The sequence below is a fragment of the Portunus trituberculatus genome, chromosome 38 (assembly GCF_017591435.1).
Source record: "Portunus trituberculatus isolate SZX2019 chromosome 38, ASM1759143v1, whole genome shotgun sequence".
Taxonomy (NCBI): domain Eukaryota; kingdom Metazoa; phylum Arthropoda; class Malacostraca; order Decapoda; family Portunidae; genus Portunus; species Portunus trituberculatus.
In genome coordinates this window covers 2,775,528-2,791,309 of record NC_059292.1, presented here as the reverse complement: position 1 = coordinate 2,791,309, position 15,782 = coordinate 2,775,528, and the positions used below count along the sequence as shown (strand labels likewise).

At 36.8% G+C, this 15,782-nt stretch overlaps 1 protein-coding gene across 2 annotated transcripts; it reads left to right on the top strand.

Moving 5' to 3' along the window:
- Positions 1-994: 994 nt before the first annotated feature.
- LOC123514530 (ribonuclease Z, mitochondrial-like) lies at positions 995-15,152 on the top strand. Of its 2 annotated transcripts, none has more exons than XM_045272435.1 (13): positions 995-1,290; positions 3,444-3,589; positions 5,605-5,791; positions 6,304-6,502; positions 6,745-6,902; positions 7,250-7,409; positions 8,338-8,827; positions 8,920-9,144; positions 9,822-10,023; positions 11,176-11,479; positions 12,075-12,175; positions 13,100-13,219; positions 14,220-15,152. In XM_045272435.1, the coding sequence occupies exons 1-13, from the start codon at positions 1,072-1,074 to the stop codon at positions 14,415-14,417; spliced, it is 2,709 nt and encodes a 902-aa protein (XP_045128370.1). In that variant the 5' UTR covers positions 995-1,071; the 3' UTR covers positions 14,418-15,152. The 2 variants fall into 2 exon arrangements, with proteins under 2 accessions (XP_045128370.1, XP_045128371.1); XM_045272436.1 differs by lacking the exon at positions 995-1,290 and adding an exon at positions 5,228-5,340 and having other exon boundaries at positions 3,458-3,589.
- Positions 15,153-15,782: the final 630 nt, after the last annotated feature.

Below are 15,782 nucleotides of genomic sequence, written 5' to 3'. Positions count from 1 at the left end.
CTGACTTCCCAAAAGTATTTGTAGCCTAATCTGAGCCTCATTGCCACCCTGTCATATGATGCAGTGTGTCTCCCGTAAGTGTAAGCACGGCTCTGGGAGACACGTGCAAGTCGTGCATAGTGAAGACTAGTGCTACTGCCCCTATGGCAACAAAGCTCCAACTGATCACTAATGCTACTTTGTACAAAGTCCTTAATCATACTCTTAACATAACCCAGAGTGTACTCAGTGCCAGGGTCCACTGTGTCATCTTGTAGGGCACACTGAGCAAGGTGGTCTGCTTTTTCATTTAGCGGATACCCACATGAGAGGGTATCCAGATTAAATGGACCGTGGCACCAGCACCTTCTAGGGCGTGGATGAGATCAAGATAACTAGATCACAGTCCATGGGGGAGGTGGACTGAAGGGCATACAATGCAGCCTGACTGTCAATAAAGAAATATACATTCTTATGGAGAGGCGCCACAAAATGGAGCGCCTCCAGAACAGCATACAGTTCTGCTCTAGTGGAAGACATGGGTGCAGGGAGCCGCCTGGAAACCTCAGTGTCAGTGTAGAGACTGGCAGAGATGTAGTCACGGATGGACAGCCCACATCCAGGACCTGCTGCCATTGACTGACCCATCATAATAAGCATGAATAGCCTAAACGTGTGGGTACTTAGACAATTTAGTCATGAACATGTCTTGCAGCACATGAGGGAGCCAGTCCCTCTTGGGCTGATGCAGAGGCCAAAGAGTGAATATCAACACTGAGTCACTGACACGATGAGGGTTCCAGGCGGGTTGTAGCGGTGACATAATGATAACAACGTTAATACAAGCCTCGGCTACACCTACACTTTGTTAACACTATAATATAAAAAAAATATTGACAGACTAAGAGATATGAAATTATGAATCAGTGGACTGATTGATATTGTTTTGTGTTTCGTGTTTTCACTGAGGGAAATATCTTTATCTCATAGATATAGGTTATCTAGAGGAAGAGCAGGATCGTGCAATCGGAGGAGCCGCTGACCGCTGTGCGGCTGTACCACAACACGCGGCGGTAGCGGGGAGGGGTACCCATGTGGAGACAGTTCTCTTCCCGTGTGTGGCGTGGAGCCTGTTGTCAGTGGCAGATCTGCGTTAAAAAGAGCGGAGTACACTGCCAGTTAAGCGTCCAGCCTCCTGTGCCCTGCCTACACCAGCAGACAGTCTCCCTAAGCCTTACTACAACCCAATGCAAAAGTTTTAGAAAGTCCAAACAGAAACTTTATGATCTTATATTGACAATGCCAAAGAAGGTGAGCAAAGTTGTCACTCGTAACAATTTGGGCTGATGGCAGATATTCATGTATTTTATGGGTTGTTTTTGGTAAAGAACATTTTAAGCCATTTTTATGGAATTTTCAATTAAGGCTGGTGTCACTGTCGGGATTCTGGGGGTGTCAGTCCCGATGTAGAATGTTGCGTCAGGTTAAGTTATTTCAGTGTTTGGGTGCCTCTTGTAGCTAATCATTATGCAATAACTTATACCACAACTCACGTGGTAGCTTTTATTCAGGAATTGTACTGCAGGGGTGAATGAAACTACAAAAAAAAAAAAATATATATCAGTACCCACTAAAGCATGTCCAGCGTCAAATAGCTACTGTCTGTGAAAGAATCATCCTTAAGATGTGCACAGTATCAATCTTACATGATATTAATTAACTTATCAAAAATTTCTGTACTTAGCCTCACAGCAGCTATACAGGCACATTTGGAAAAGTGGAATCCCAGGCTGTTCGGCCCCATCTCATGCTAGTGTGAGTTGTCATCAATCTTAATACGGCAATTTGGAGGTAGTTATATGGCAGTTTGGTTAGGAGATTATTTGGTGGTAGCCAGCAGATTGTTATCAGGCTGCTATGTTTCCATATGACAACTGATGTGGCATCAAAAAGAATTTCTGAGGAAAAAATTAATCTAGGGATTTCCTACTCAACATTCCATTACTTTAATGATTCATTTGACTGAAAATATATTTTAATTTCAGTTAGAGCTTGATTATATTCTTATCCTGTGGTTTGGTACTTGATTTTATAGATTTTTGTTTTTATTTTGGAAATCTAGCTAGCTTGGAGATAACTATTGGAACTCTTGTATGTTGAAGGCCAGTTCTTTTTGATGTGGAAAGAAAAGAGTTTTTATTCTGGCATTGGTTTTTACTGTAGATTACCATACCTTATGTTGCCTGTCCAAAAACCCATCGTACAGACTTGCTGGAGATAAGAGCGTGTTAGACTAATTGTATGAAGAAAAGTGGTTTATTAAGTTCCAGTGTATTGTGGTGTACTTCAAATTCATCTTACTGAGAAATGGAAAAAAAATATACATCTTTTGAATTGGTAACTGGGAGGGAAGGGTAGAATTAAACTCACATTTACTGTTTAATCTTTATTGTCCATGTCAAGGAAGTTCAGTAGTAGAAATTATAAAATATATATTTATTTATTTTTATCATTGTTATTATTATTATTGTCTATTATTATTATTATTATTATTATTATTATTATTATTATTATTATTGTTATTATTATTATTATTTTTATCATCATCATCATCATCATCATCACGCATATGTTGGCAGATTTGTTGATTGAGAGGCTGCAGACATAGTATGCCAGAAGTATTTTCATATAGAAAAATAATAAATATAAAAATCTCAAAAGAAAAATTATCCTTGTTAAGATAATGATATCTGAAGATTTAAAGAAAGAAACAAGTAAAATTCAAATGCTTCAGGGTTGGCCAATTTAAATCATGTTGATTTAAATCTTGATTTAAATCATAATTTTAATCAGTTGATTTTTTTTTAATCAGTGATTTAAATAGATTTTTGTATTATGCTTTGGAAATTGAAATGGTATCAATGGAATTAAGACACTAGATTTTATAATCAAATTTTATCATTGTTACAAAAATTATGAACATAATTTTTATTATTGTAGCATATGATCTTAAAGATGAATGGCTTTCCAATCAACAAATAAATGAGTCACCGGTAAGTACCAAGTTTTACTAATCGACCATTATATACCTGAGAATGTGTGTTTACATGCAGTTCTAAAGTCATTTGGCGCTGACTGTACTGTGATATAGGCTACATGTAGGCTTATACAGTTCCTTGTATACTTGTGGCAAGTCTATATAACACTGCTCCTTATGATTTCCAATTGCATTTCATCATTTCATGTTATATAATTGTATTTTATAATTTTATGCAACTCATTCTATCTTCTTTTTGTAATTGATATGCTAAAAATGTCTTTTAGCAATCAGATATCACACAACATTTAAAATCTATTAAAGAATTTATTTGAATCAAATAAATCTGATTTAATTTTTTTATTATCATTATTATTATAAATAAAAAAAGAAAAAAAATTGCCAACCCAATGCTTGCTGTACACAGGTGGACTTGAAGGGGCTTCAAGAGCAACGACTGGCGCGGAAAAAGAAAATTCGCAAATATCCCCCCTCTACTGTTTACCTGCAGGTGTTGGGATCAGGAGCACCAGGTGCCCCCAAAGCACTCTATGTCTTCACAGAACATGCTAAGTAATATATACGTCTCTCTCTCTCTCTCTCTCTCTCTCTCTCTCTCTCTCTCTCTCTCTCTCTCTCTCTCTCTCTCTCTCTCTCTCTCTCACACTGTGTGTATGAAGGAAGTAAAAGAAGCAAAGTTGATGGGGATAGGGATGGGTAGGGTGATATGGAGGAGTGCAGGAGGAAGGGAGCACCCAAGATTCACATCAGAGGTAGCTCTAGCCAATGACAATTACCATGAAAATAAGTAAAAGTAACTTTTCTTGAAATATAGGTAGGAAAGCTACTTCATCAAGTACAGAGTCATCTGTAAATATATAGACCTTATTTATCAATATGATATAACAAAATTTTTATATGTAAAATAACCCCACTTAGGATGTTTTCTTTTCCCTTTCTCCTCTTCTTTTTCTTCTTTTGTAGTGGTGTTTTTTTCCTTAATGCTAACTGTGCAGATGATGCAAATTGGTATATGAAAATGGGCTTTCAATTCAATGTATTGCTTGTATATACAGTCTTAACGGAAACTTTGGGTGCAAGACATAAACAACTGTGACCTTTAAATACAGTAGACATTTAAAGATATTTAAATGGTACATGACATACCTTATTTGCCAAGTGATTTTCCTTTAAGCTTGATAACTTTCTTGAAACGTGCTAGGATGCTTCTTGCCAGTTTTTCTATATGATTGGGAATAATATTATCCTAATTATCTTGTATTTCTATTTTTAGTTTTTCTACAGTCAAAGTGTCATGATCCTGAAGCTGTTTTTGTATTATATGCCACATGTGCTCTATGGGGTTGAGGTCTGGTGAATTCCCAGGCCACTTCTTTAAATAGTTCACACCACAGTCCTCTAACTATTGGGTAACAGACCGAGCTGTGTGTGTGAGCATGAGTTCCATCTTCCATAACCCAACTAGTGCTACATTTTTCAAAACTTTCAGGCAGGTTATCGCACAATAACTCGAAATAACTGTGCTGATTTATGCTCAGATTTTTTTTTTTCAAGAAACACTTAAATACCAACTCCACCAAATGCAAAGCAACCCTACACCATAACACTTGGAGCATGCTTTACCACTTTAGCTGTATAGCATGGGTCATTGGGGTCAGACCTGGGTGCCTTACACGCTTGGATCTACAGCCCAACGACACCACAAATGTTGACTCGTCACTCCACAAGACTTAGTCCCAGTCTTCAAGTGTCCAATCCCTATAATTCTTACAAAAAGCTATGCCATCACGCATGTTTTTTGCACTTAATAAGGTAAGAACTTTGACACAAAACTACGATATTGTAAATCATTGAGTAAATGATCAGAGATACATGTTCGAGATACATCTTGAAGCAGTGAAAGATTACTTTCCTTCAGTTTTCTAGCTGTGAGTATTGGATTTTTATTGAACTGCCTCCTAATGACCTTAGAAATATGATTTGATATCTTCCTTGGCTGACCAGAGCGAGGCTTGGGGGTAGGAATGGCGTCACCACCCCCATCTTGAAATTTCTTGGTTTTCTTTTTAACTTGCAGCACTCCTATTCCCACGTGAGTGGCTATATCTTTACAATTATAGCCTTCCTTATAGAGGGTTATAATAGCAACAATTGTGTCTCTTCCGAGCTCTTTACCACTTTTCATTTCAGAGATAATGAGGCAAAAACACAAAGACCACCACAAAAATGTGCATACCACTTCATATATGCTTGCACTTTGATACCACGTGGGCCTGGGAGCAGCTCGACAAATTTGTCAAGTCGTGCGTATTGTCTCTGCTAAATAGTGGTACAAACCATACAATTAAAAATAGGAAGAGCTTGGTCGCATGTTAGGTATTTTTTGTGTTTTGAGTTTAGCAAAAAGTTTGGGTGGCCTGTAATTTTGTGCCCAAACTTTCCACTACGACTGTAGGTAGATGGTGTTTAGAAGCATATGCCCAATTGACCTTTGATCAAGTAATTGTTAACACGTACTGTATTCATATTATTTGTCAGCTTATCTTTATGTGTTTTTAATGTCTTAGGTACCTCTTCAATTGTGGGGAAGGCACACAAAGACTAGCACATGAACACAAAGTGAAATTAAGCACCATGGAACATATACTTATAACACACAAATCTTGGGAGAACGTTGGAGGTCTGCCTGGAATGCTGCTCACTCTTCAGGACACAGGAGTGCCTTTCATCACTCTGCATGGCCCACCAGGCATTGTAAGTTTAATGCAGTCTACATACTGTTTCTCTTGATTGCCTATTTATTCAGATGATCTGAAAGGTTTCATGTTTATTAGATATATTGAAGGTGATGGTAGTGACCCAACCAAAATAGAATTTTTATGGTTACTGTCATGTTTATATTTTTACCTTTATTATCATTTGTTTTCTCTCAGAGTTCTTAGTCTGGCACTGAACTTTATGAAAATTTATTTCTAAATGTTCATATAAAAAGTCAGCCTTTAAACTTTAACAACACATTTAATTTTAGTCTTTAAACTTTAACAAATAACACAATTGATTTTGGTATAATATGTGATTTATTTTATGTTGAACAACTACAGAGACATAACACACTCCTCTCTTAGACCAAACAAGCCTTCAACAGAAAGTGTACTGCTTTTTCTCTATCCATTCTATGATGCTTTTCACAGCTATCATCAACTTCAGACAACCTTGTAATTTGAAGTGTCCATGTTTTGTTTTATAATTATAACTTTCTTTATCAGGCATCTCTCTACTATGACACTCGGCATTTCCTGAGATTCAAGGACATCAGTATCCAGTACAAGCACTTTGAAGAGAATTCAGGACCAAGCACTGACCCACTCCTCATTCAAGCTGTTCCTCTCTGGGCTAAGTTGGAAGAGACAGTTAGTGGTGATCCCTCAGAAAAGATGGAATCATTTCAGGAAACTAATGATGAAGGTGAATTTACCGATGGATGGGAGATGTATCCTATAGGTCAGCTTTTGCCTTTGTCTTTGATTGTGATTCTTGTAAGGATGAGCATATATGTTTCTCTTTCACAGGTCTGGTAGACCCTACCTGTCCTCAAGACAGAATATGAGTATGCTTCATTGTGTAAATCATTGTTGCTTCCCGGATTGAAAGAAATTGCTCTATTTCTTAATTAATTGAACACAAGATAAAAGTGGCTTTTTAAACAGGTGAAGATCTGTATGCTCATGAGAAGTCTGTGGCTAAAAAGAGGTCAAGCCCTGTGGAGGAAAGCTTCAACAACCCAACACTCAAGCGACAAAAGCAAGGAGAAAGCACATCCTGTAAGAACCTCAGTGTAGCTTACATCTGCCGTCCACCACCTAAGGTATGTTTGAAAAATAATGTCATGGAAAGAAACAAAATTAAGGTTTTTATTTTTCAAAGTTTATTGACTAAAGATCAAAAAGTTGCCTCAGCCTCTTGTGTAAATTGGTGTGATATGCATTGATCTTCAAAATGTTGGGGAATGGTTTTTTTTTCATGTATATTTTTGTAGGTGCCTTTTTGCAGTTATCTCCTTTTTTTAAGAAACTGTTCACAAGATATTATTATATAGAAATGTTGCTTATTTACCCAACAGGATATAGGATAGATCTTCTACTCATAGTCAGTCTCCTGTGTTTTCATTACCTTCAGAGAGGGAATGAAAGTTTAATACTTTGCTTTCCATAGGCAGGTGCTCTTAGATTGGAGCTGTGTGTGAAAGCAGGTGTTCCTCCTGGACCTCAGCTTGGTGAGCTGAAGAAAGGTAATGACATCACCTTGGCAGATGGCAGAATAGTAAAAGCAGCAGATGTTACAGATCCAGATGATCCTGGACCTGTATTCATAGGTATGTCCTTAAAACCAGGTTCAGTAAACCATACAAATGTAAGATTGTTTGTTTATCAAGTTATGCTTTTTAAATTTATATTTAGATTCTCTCTCTCTCTCTCTCTCTCTCTCTCTCTCTCTCTCTCTCTCTCTCTCTCTCTCTCTCTCTCTCTCTCTCTCTCTCTCTCTCTCTCTCTCTCTCTCTCTCTCTCTCTTACATAGTGGTGTTGAAGTACATAAGAGCTACTCTGTAAGCATCAGGGCATCAAAAACAAATTGATGGAATTGTCAAGTGTTGTTTGATTCTTATGAAGGGCTTCAGTGTAGGTTCTGCCAAGCTGAACATGAGGAAGCAAACATAGATATGGCTTTTGATTTGGTTAAGGATTCAGTGATTAGAAGGTTATTAAGATTAAGACAATTTCTAAGTCTAGAAAGCCACTGCTGCTGTGCTTGGCTGGCACAACTCTTGAAGAGTGGAAACAGAAAGGAAAAAAAAGACAAAAGGGAACTTCACTTCACAATCCAGTATTTCATCTGTTTTTGAGCATTCCTCCTTTCTTTCCACAGCTGTGCCTGTTGTAAGCACAGCAAATGGTTTTGTAATACAACAAAGAATGATCTTTGATCCAGTATTCTTGTAATTTTGTACTTAAGTCCTTCATCAGCTTATTGATAACCATATGTCTTATCTTGTAATCAGCTTGGTGAGACCCATTTTACTGCTCCAAAAGAAATGCCATCACCTTTTAAATTTGGCAGAAGAAAGAGAGTTGCCAGATGAAAGTATCTTTGCCATATTTATGCTGTACAAAGTTGAAGAAACCAAATTAAACTTCGAGTCCATTTTTTTTTGCAGTGTTGGTAGTCAATTTCTTTTGCAGTATTGGTAACTGGATACACTGACAAATGATAATGCAATAATGTAAGTGTTCTTTCTTGAACAGTTGTTGAAGCACCCTCTGAAGCTTATCTGGACAGCCTGCTTGAGAGTTCAGCATTCATGCAGCATCAATTCTCTGGAGGCTCGGAGGAGGACTTGGCAGAGGTGGTTGTCCACTTCACGCCTCAGGAGGTTGTGGCTAATCCTCGTTATCAAGAGTGGATGGCCCGGTTTTCTCCTTCCACAAGTCATGTCATAATTAATGATGCAAATTCCTGCATGGGTTCAGAGGCTGTCCATAGAATACAGTATAAACTAAATCATCTGAATGATAACCTTTTCCCACTTCTGGGAGATAATGGGATTCCCAAAAAGGAAGCATGCACTGAAGGCAATGCAGAAGAAAGTAACAATAGTGACTGCAAGGAAACGTTAGCCAACAACAATGAAGACACGTTACAATTTGGCAATTCCCAAATTAGCGGTGTAGGTCCGACTGTACAGGCGGCTACATTGCTTAACTATTATATTAGACCCAAGAAAAGATTTGACAGGTATGTTCATATGGTGAATTTTTTATGAAACTGTATTCATACTAAAAGGAATCCATAACCTTTTGCTCCTTTTGATCATTTGCTTCTTTCAGATCCAATGTGCTTCATTTATGTCCAGACGCGTACATACAAGAATGTTATGAAGGGGAGAAGTTTGAGTCCACTTTTCTTGATGTAAAAGAAAAACTTCAGGCTCCTTATTTAGATAAGGCAGTGAATGCTGGTTCACAGGATTATCCCTATGTAACTTTTCTGGGGACAGGCTCTTGTATCCCAAACAAAACACGGAATACATCAGGCATCCTCTTAGAGTTAAGGTATGCTCGAGTTCAAATTTTGCTTGTTTTTAGTGGATGAAAAACTTTACTGAAAGATGACAAGTCTTCAGAATCTTTCTTCAAATTTAGTTTATTTGCTCATTTCCTTTATTAAAGTCAGATGAGTCATCATTAAAAAGATAAAATCTGAAGTTTGTCAAATAAGATGTTAATGAATCTGCTCAAAAGTTGCCAATCCTGATTAGTCTTCAAATTGAATATTGTAAAAGATGTGTGGTGTTATTAATTGTATTTGAAGAATCTGTCTTATGACAGACCATGGGATGTTAGTTGTGGAAGATTTTAGTAAGTGAAAACTTGAAAAAAGGTTGAATATAAACCTTTTTAAAGAATAGTGTGATCATTGACAAATAAGGTTTAAGATCTAATGTCTGAATTGAAATTTAAGTTTCATTCAAGTTTCTGGAAATAGTTGTGTTTACAATCACAGTACTGCAACCAGAACTGCCATCCAAAAAAAGTGATGATTATGCTTCGAAAAGTGAATCAGTAAATCTAAAAATTGGTTAATATTTTATCCGTCTCTACCACACCCAAAGTTAGAACAAGTAGTCATCATTGCAAGTAAGACTTTATATTGCAATATATGGAAATTATTTTTAGATTTGTCTGCAGACTTTTAGAAAGATTGTTCTTGGAATGAACACTTCTTACAGTCATGATAAGGCACTACTGATGGACTGTGGAGAAGGGACTTACGGCCAGCTGGTGCGGCTGTTGGGGTCTACTGAGTGTGAAGTGCTGCTACAAAAGCTGGTGGCAGTGTATGTGAGTCACCTTCATGCCGACCACCACATTGGCCTCATTCGTCTTCTGTTGGCTAGAAGAAGAGCCTTTAATGCAGCTGGAATATCAAATGTAAGTAAACAACTCACAAAGAAAATAATTAATAAGCATTCAGGAAGGAAGTTATACTTATTTGTGGAACGGATGATCATCATTTTATAGGAGAAGAGTTAAAGTGAATGTAAAGTTATGTGAGGATTAGAATCAAGGTGGTGCCACACAAGGGAAATTTCTCTCAACATCATCTAGAAGAAAAAACAAAACAAAATGAAGGACATGTACGATTATGTGATTGTGATTTGATTGTTTAGTGTGTGAAATTATTTATAGCGCTTATTTGACAACAATGACTGGCGAGATAAACAACGTATTGTGATAAGAGTCCCATAATAAGTTTTGTTTTATACATAATGGTTCCATAATTAGAAAGTATGAAAGGAATGTACACCCATCTCCACCAAAAATATTTACAATTATTCATCATGGGTGTGAAAATTATTTGTTCCTGATTTGGAATAGTTGGTATGCTTAACTTCAATGATGTTTTTTAAAGCCATGCTGCCAGAATATAGCATTTACCTTTGTACTAGTCTCCTGTGCTAGGAAAGATTGTGCCAAAATATATTCCTTAAACTTCTAGAGAGAGTTATTTTAAAATTAATTGTTCATATTTTTCAGAATGCTTAGGAATCATAGAGTTTTTGATGAATTTTTGGGGATTGTATACTTCCATAATAGAGGATAAAAGATTGAAGGAAAGGCTAAGAAAGAGATAGAGAGATGCTATAAAAACTTTACAATCTAACTCTATGTTTATAATATCTCAGTTGCATACATCATTGTTGCCTTTATTGAGCATTGTTAACAGTTTTCCTTACATTAATACTATCTGCCTTATTTTCCATTAGATGCTTCAAGCTTACATCCTCATAAAGCTTGCTCTTGCATTTAGCTCTCTATCTTCCCTCATTGCTTATTCTCAAACTAAGACATTTAAGTTATTTAATTTAGCACTGGCTGTTAGGTCAATGCTTTCTACTTGTTTTATTGCCCTTGAGAGAGAGAGAGAGAGAGAGAGAGAGAGAGAGAGAGAGAGAGAGAGAGAGAGAGAGAATTTGTATGTAATAAGAAGAAATGCCTTTTTTTTTAAACTTTTTACATATTACAAATGTGATTGATGTTTAGATATATGGTATGTAATTATTTCCTTTCTCATGTTGGCAGGTTCCCAAGTTGTTGCTTCTGGCCCCCAGCAGAATCATGGCATATCTTAAGTCCTATAATGAAAACTTTGAGCCCATTCTTGAAGATTTTACAATTATATGGAATCAAAATCTTTTATATAATGACTTTACACTGGGCAAGGAAGACTACAAGAAATTGTGCTCCCAGCTAGACATGAAGGACATTAGCATGACATATGTTATCCATTGCCCTAATTCGTTTGGTGTTGCTTGGAGTCATGTTAATGGCTGGAAGATAGTGTATTCTGGAGATACAATGCCATGCAAAGGACTTGTAGACATAGGTAAGTTAGCAGTCAATAGTCTTGTTCCTTCATTCCCTACACTGGTAAACTCTGGAACTCTCTACCTGTGTCTGTATTTCCACCTGCCTATGACTTAAACTCTTTCAAAAGAGGAGTGTCAAGACACCTCTTACGTTAACTGGACCCTCCTTTTAGATTTTTTTGTTTTTTCTCTTTCTACTTTCCTCTTAACAGGGCCTGGCAACCAGCGGATTTTTTTTCCAACACTTTGTTTGCCCTTGGCCAGTGCCCTTGTAATGTAAAAAAAAAAAAAAAAAAGAATTTTTTCCCATAAATTGACACAATGAGTTAATAATCTTTGTCTTATTTTATAGACATCTTTTATGAGTTATGAATAGATAGATAAATAGTTGTCTCCTTGAATTCTCTATTCAATATTTTCCTCTCAATTAATATTTGAAAAATAAATAATATTACTATTATCATTAAGCATTTTGAGAAAATGAACATTAAGATAAACAAAATGTAATCTAGGTTTTTGTTGGAAGATGATGTATGACAACATTTTTTTTTTGTATTAGTACTTTTACCCATTACACAAGTAATACACAATGTTTTGTTATTCTCTTCTCAGGAAAAGACTGTGATATTCTGATTCATGAGGCCACCATGGAGGATGAGTTAGAAGAGGATGCCCGAATAAAGACTCACTGTACCACTTCTCAAGCAATACAGGTGCTCTTGTCCTTCCACATCTGAAGGATACTCGTACTTTCTGTTTAGTCTTGAAATTCAGCTGTCTCTCCAAGTTCTCCATTTTGTGACAGGTTTAGGTTACTTCTTTAAAAAACAATAATTTGGCCTTTTTATATTCCCTTTTGTTTTAATTTATTTTTTAATTTGTGCTCATCTTCATGAGTAAAATGAGATTTATTATTTTGCTTTTGAGCTTAAAGCTAAGGTCTAATATGTTTATATACACAGTGTAAATAACAGCATATATATTGATGTTGCTCAGCTTGGCATTGAAGATTGATTCAAATATTGACTTCAGAAATGAACTGGCTAACATAAACACAGCTGGGTGCACAGAACAAAAAAACACTAAAATTTCTATACAAGTTAACTCTCTCTCTCTCTCTCTCTCTCTCTCTCTCTCTCTCTCTCTCTCTCTCTCTCTCTCTCTCTCTCTCTCTCTCTCTCTCTCTCTCTCTCTCTCTCTCTCTCTCTCTCTCTCTCAGCCCTTAGCTAATGGTTAAGAAACTAGCTTATTCTGGACAATAGAGTGTCTTACACAAGTGATCATTATACACAGAAATACAAGTATCTATTGCAAAATTGGCTCATACAAAGCACTGCACATTCATGGACCACCCTACTGCACCCTAGCATAGGCACAGCACAACTAGCCAGATTCTTTCAGCAAGGCTCAACAGCACACAATAGTTTACTTATGTCCTTTCATACACAATAGTTTACTTATGTCCTTTCATACACAATAGTTTACTTATGTCCTTTCATACACAATAGTTTACTTATGTCCCTTCATAATGAGACTGTTCCCTGTCCCATACTTACTCCTATCAGACCACAGCAAATGCAGGATACTTCCTATGGAGTGCATTTATTGGATTACTAAAATTATCTTTGTTCTCTCAGGTTGGCAAAGATATGAATGCACAGCACACACTCCTGACTCATTTCTCTCAGCGGTATGCCAAGGTGCCATTAATGGATGATCTTCCGGCTCAGGTTGGAATTGCATTTGATAACATGAAAGTGAGTGCTTCTTTATGGCTAATAGAGTCAGTAGGATTTTCATCTACCTTGAACTTAGGATACATTAGCAAAACTTATATATATATATCCACCGAACTTGTATTTAACATGAAATCTGAAGTGCGAGTATAAAGTGAGTACATCTTACAAAGATACAAGTTGACAAATTGTAAGCCTTAATACACCCTTAAGAGGGTAAGTGGAGTGACAGGAAGTCTGTGAGACCTTACAATAACTATAGAGAGTACAGCTCCAGGTGTCACCAAGTGTTCCTCATGTGTACTGCCAGCACACTGTATCCTTCAACTTAATGTCAGCTTTTTTTTTTTTTCCGGTAAGGCCTATAGCACCTGTAGGCACACTTGAAGAGTGTATGGGAAGCGCTGTTCAGCTTCCGCCCATTAGTGGCACAGGCAATTTTATTTATAGTGGTACCTATATTAGGGCCCATATCACTGCCCGAGCTCATCTTGAGTGTAACCACCTAGAACCTGGGTATCATGGTGACATGTAGGTAACCTTAAACCACTCGACAAATGGCAAAGTGTTTTAAGGCTGTACGTGGTGGGATTTGAACCTACGCGTGGACGTCTGCCCGATCCCACGCTCACCACCTTATCCACTATGCCAATGCAATCCTCCAAACTTGATATGTACCATACAGTTCAGTTCAGTAATCGTGTTCACTATGCGATTTTTACATTACGCAATCACTTCAAATGTATCCCCTGCATAATTCGAGAAATCCCTGTATCAACAATGGCACTCCTCTCCATCATACTGAGGAAACATTCAACATTATTATATGAGTACATGTGCCTAGGTTGTTTACAATTGGTTGCCACAAAGATGATTTGTCAAAAAAAAAGAACAGTTCGTTAGGCCTAGCTAATTCCTATTGGTGCTGAATAATTGGATTACTTTGTACTAATTATAAATATGCAATAGATGTTTTTCTGTTTTTAATTTATATATGCATAATATATGCATTCTCTCACAGGTGTGCTTCAGAGACTTGCCAACCTTGCACTTGTTGTATGATGTGTTGGTGGCCATGTTTTCTGAAAATTATGATGAAATGTTGGAGAAGACTGCCAAGAAACGTTTAGCTCGGCAGAAGTTGGAAGCGGCAATGAGCAACATCACCACTAATAATATAACCTCTGAAGAAACAGCAGTGAAAGAAATCAATGTATAGGCTTTTCAATTACTTTGTTAATCAAAGATACATGTATATTTGTATGTACTTTCAATCCTTTCTTAACATGACAGTCAGATTCACAAGCTCAATGTGTATGGCAAATTTCATGCTCAGTGTTGTCAAGCTTAAAAAGGAAATTGAAGACTAGCTCCTCATATACAGGATGCAAATTGAGTTTCTGCAGATATTGCAAGAGATGAAAGTACAGGTTAGAAGATTTTCTTTGCACACATGCATTTTGATGCCTTCATTATCTGTGGTATTCACACCACAGATATGGAAAGCATTAAACTTGAAACCAGTTCAAGTGTGGGTGGGCATTAGATACAAATGGGCTGGGGAGGACTTTTCTCTTTTCATTAGAGACCTGAAGGACCTTCAGTATAAAATAAAATCAAGTAAAATAAGTACAGGACAATATGAAGCAAGCATCACTAATATGATATTTACAATAACATGCAAAATTGGCTTTTTGATCATGTCACCAGTACATTTACATGTCTCTGAGACAAGTATACTTGTATATGTTGGTTGGTATGGTGAATGTGGTTTTCTTAAGAGAGCTCTTGCAAACTCAGATAGAAAATCATGTCATACTCATACTTTAAAATTTTTTAATGTTATCCATTCATATAACCAGGTATTTCTTACCTGATTCATGTTCAGGAAGGGTGTACACTATATTTATATGAGACCAGGCAGACATACCCTTTGTAACCTCCACATTAAATATAAAAAAAAACAGCAATTCTTTTATAACCTTGCTAGAACACAAGTTTTTATATGAATTATTCAAATATCAGAATTCCTCCAAAGGAAGCAACTGAGACCAGACTATCCTTATCCCGAGTACAGAGCGAAAAGAGCACCAATACTTGTGTCATCGAGGAAACTCTATGCTTCATGGCTACAAAATTACCAAGCCTTCAGATCAATGTCTCACTGGCCTACATAATATGTACATCAGCTAAGGTGTTTGAAAAAATTACTGGGCAAACTACCTAAGTGGTTATCCCGCACATCGAGTAGCATTACCTTTGGTGTAAAAACTCTTACTTTGACTGGCATTATGTACACATTTCCCTAATTACCAATTGCTCTGAAACATCTTTACTTATTTTGCAGCCACATCCAATCTTTGAACTGGAAATAAATAGCATAATATATTCTTTTTCAATGTTAAATTTCTCGTAGATGCATATAAAGACTTATCACTTGCTTCTGGTACTGCTAATGCTTCTGTGGCACAGTGAGAGGATTAAAAAGTACTGTAGCAAGTGCACACTTTGCATTACACATCATAGAGCTGGCATTACATAGCAGCTACTGTGAACCCACCTTAAACAGTACTTATATGTAATT

Excerpts from the sequence above, each read along its gene's own strand:
- LOC123514530 (XM_045272435.1), top strand. The coding sequence starts at position 1,072 with ATGTGGAGACAGTTCTCTTCCCGTGTGTGGCGTGGAGCCTGTTGTCAG. Across the intron at positions 5,792-6,303 it reads TGCATGGCCCACCAGGCATT|GCATCTCTCTACTATGACAC; the intron begins GTAAGTTTAATG and ends TTTCTTTATCAG. Across the intron at positions 9,145-9,821 it reads GGCATCCTCTTAGAGTTAAG|TCATGATAAGGCACTACTGA; the intron begins GTATGCTCGAGT and ends CACTTCTTACAG.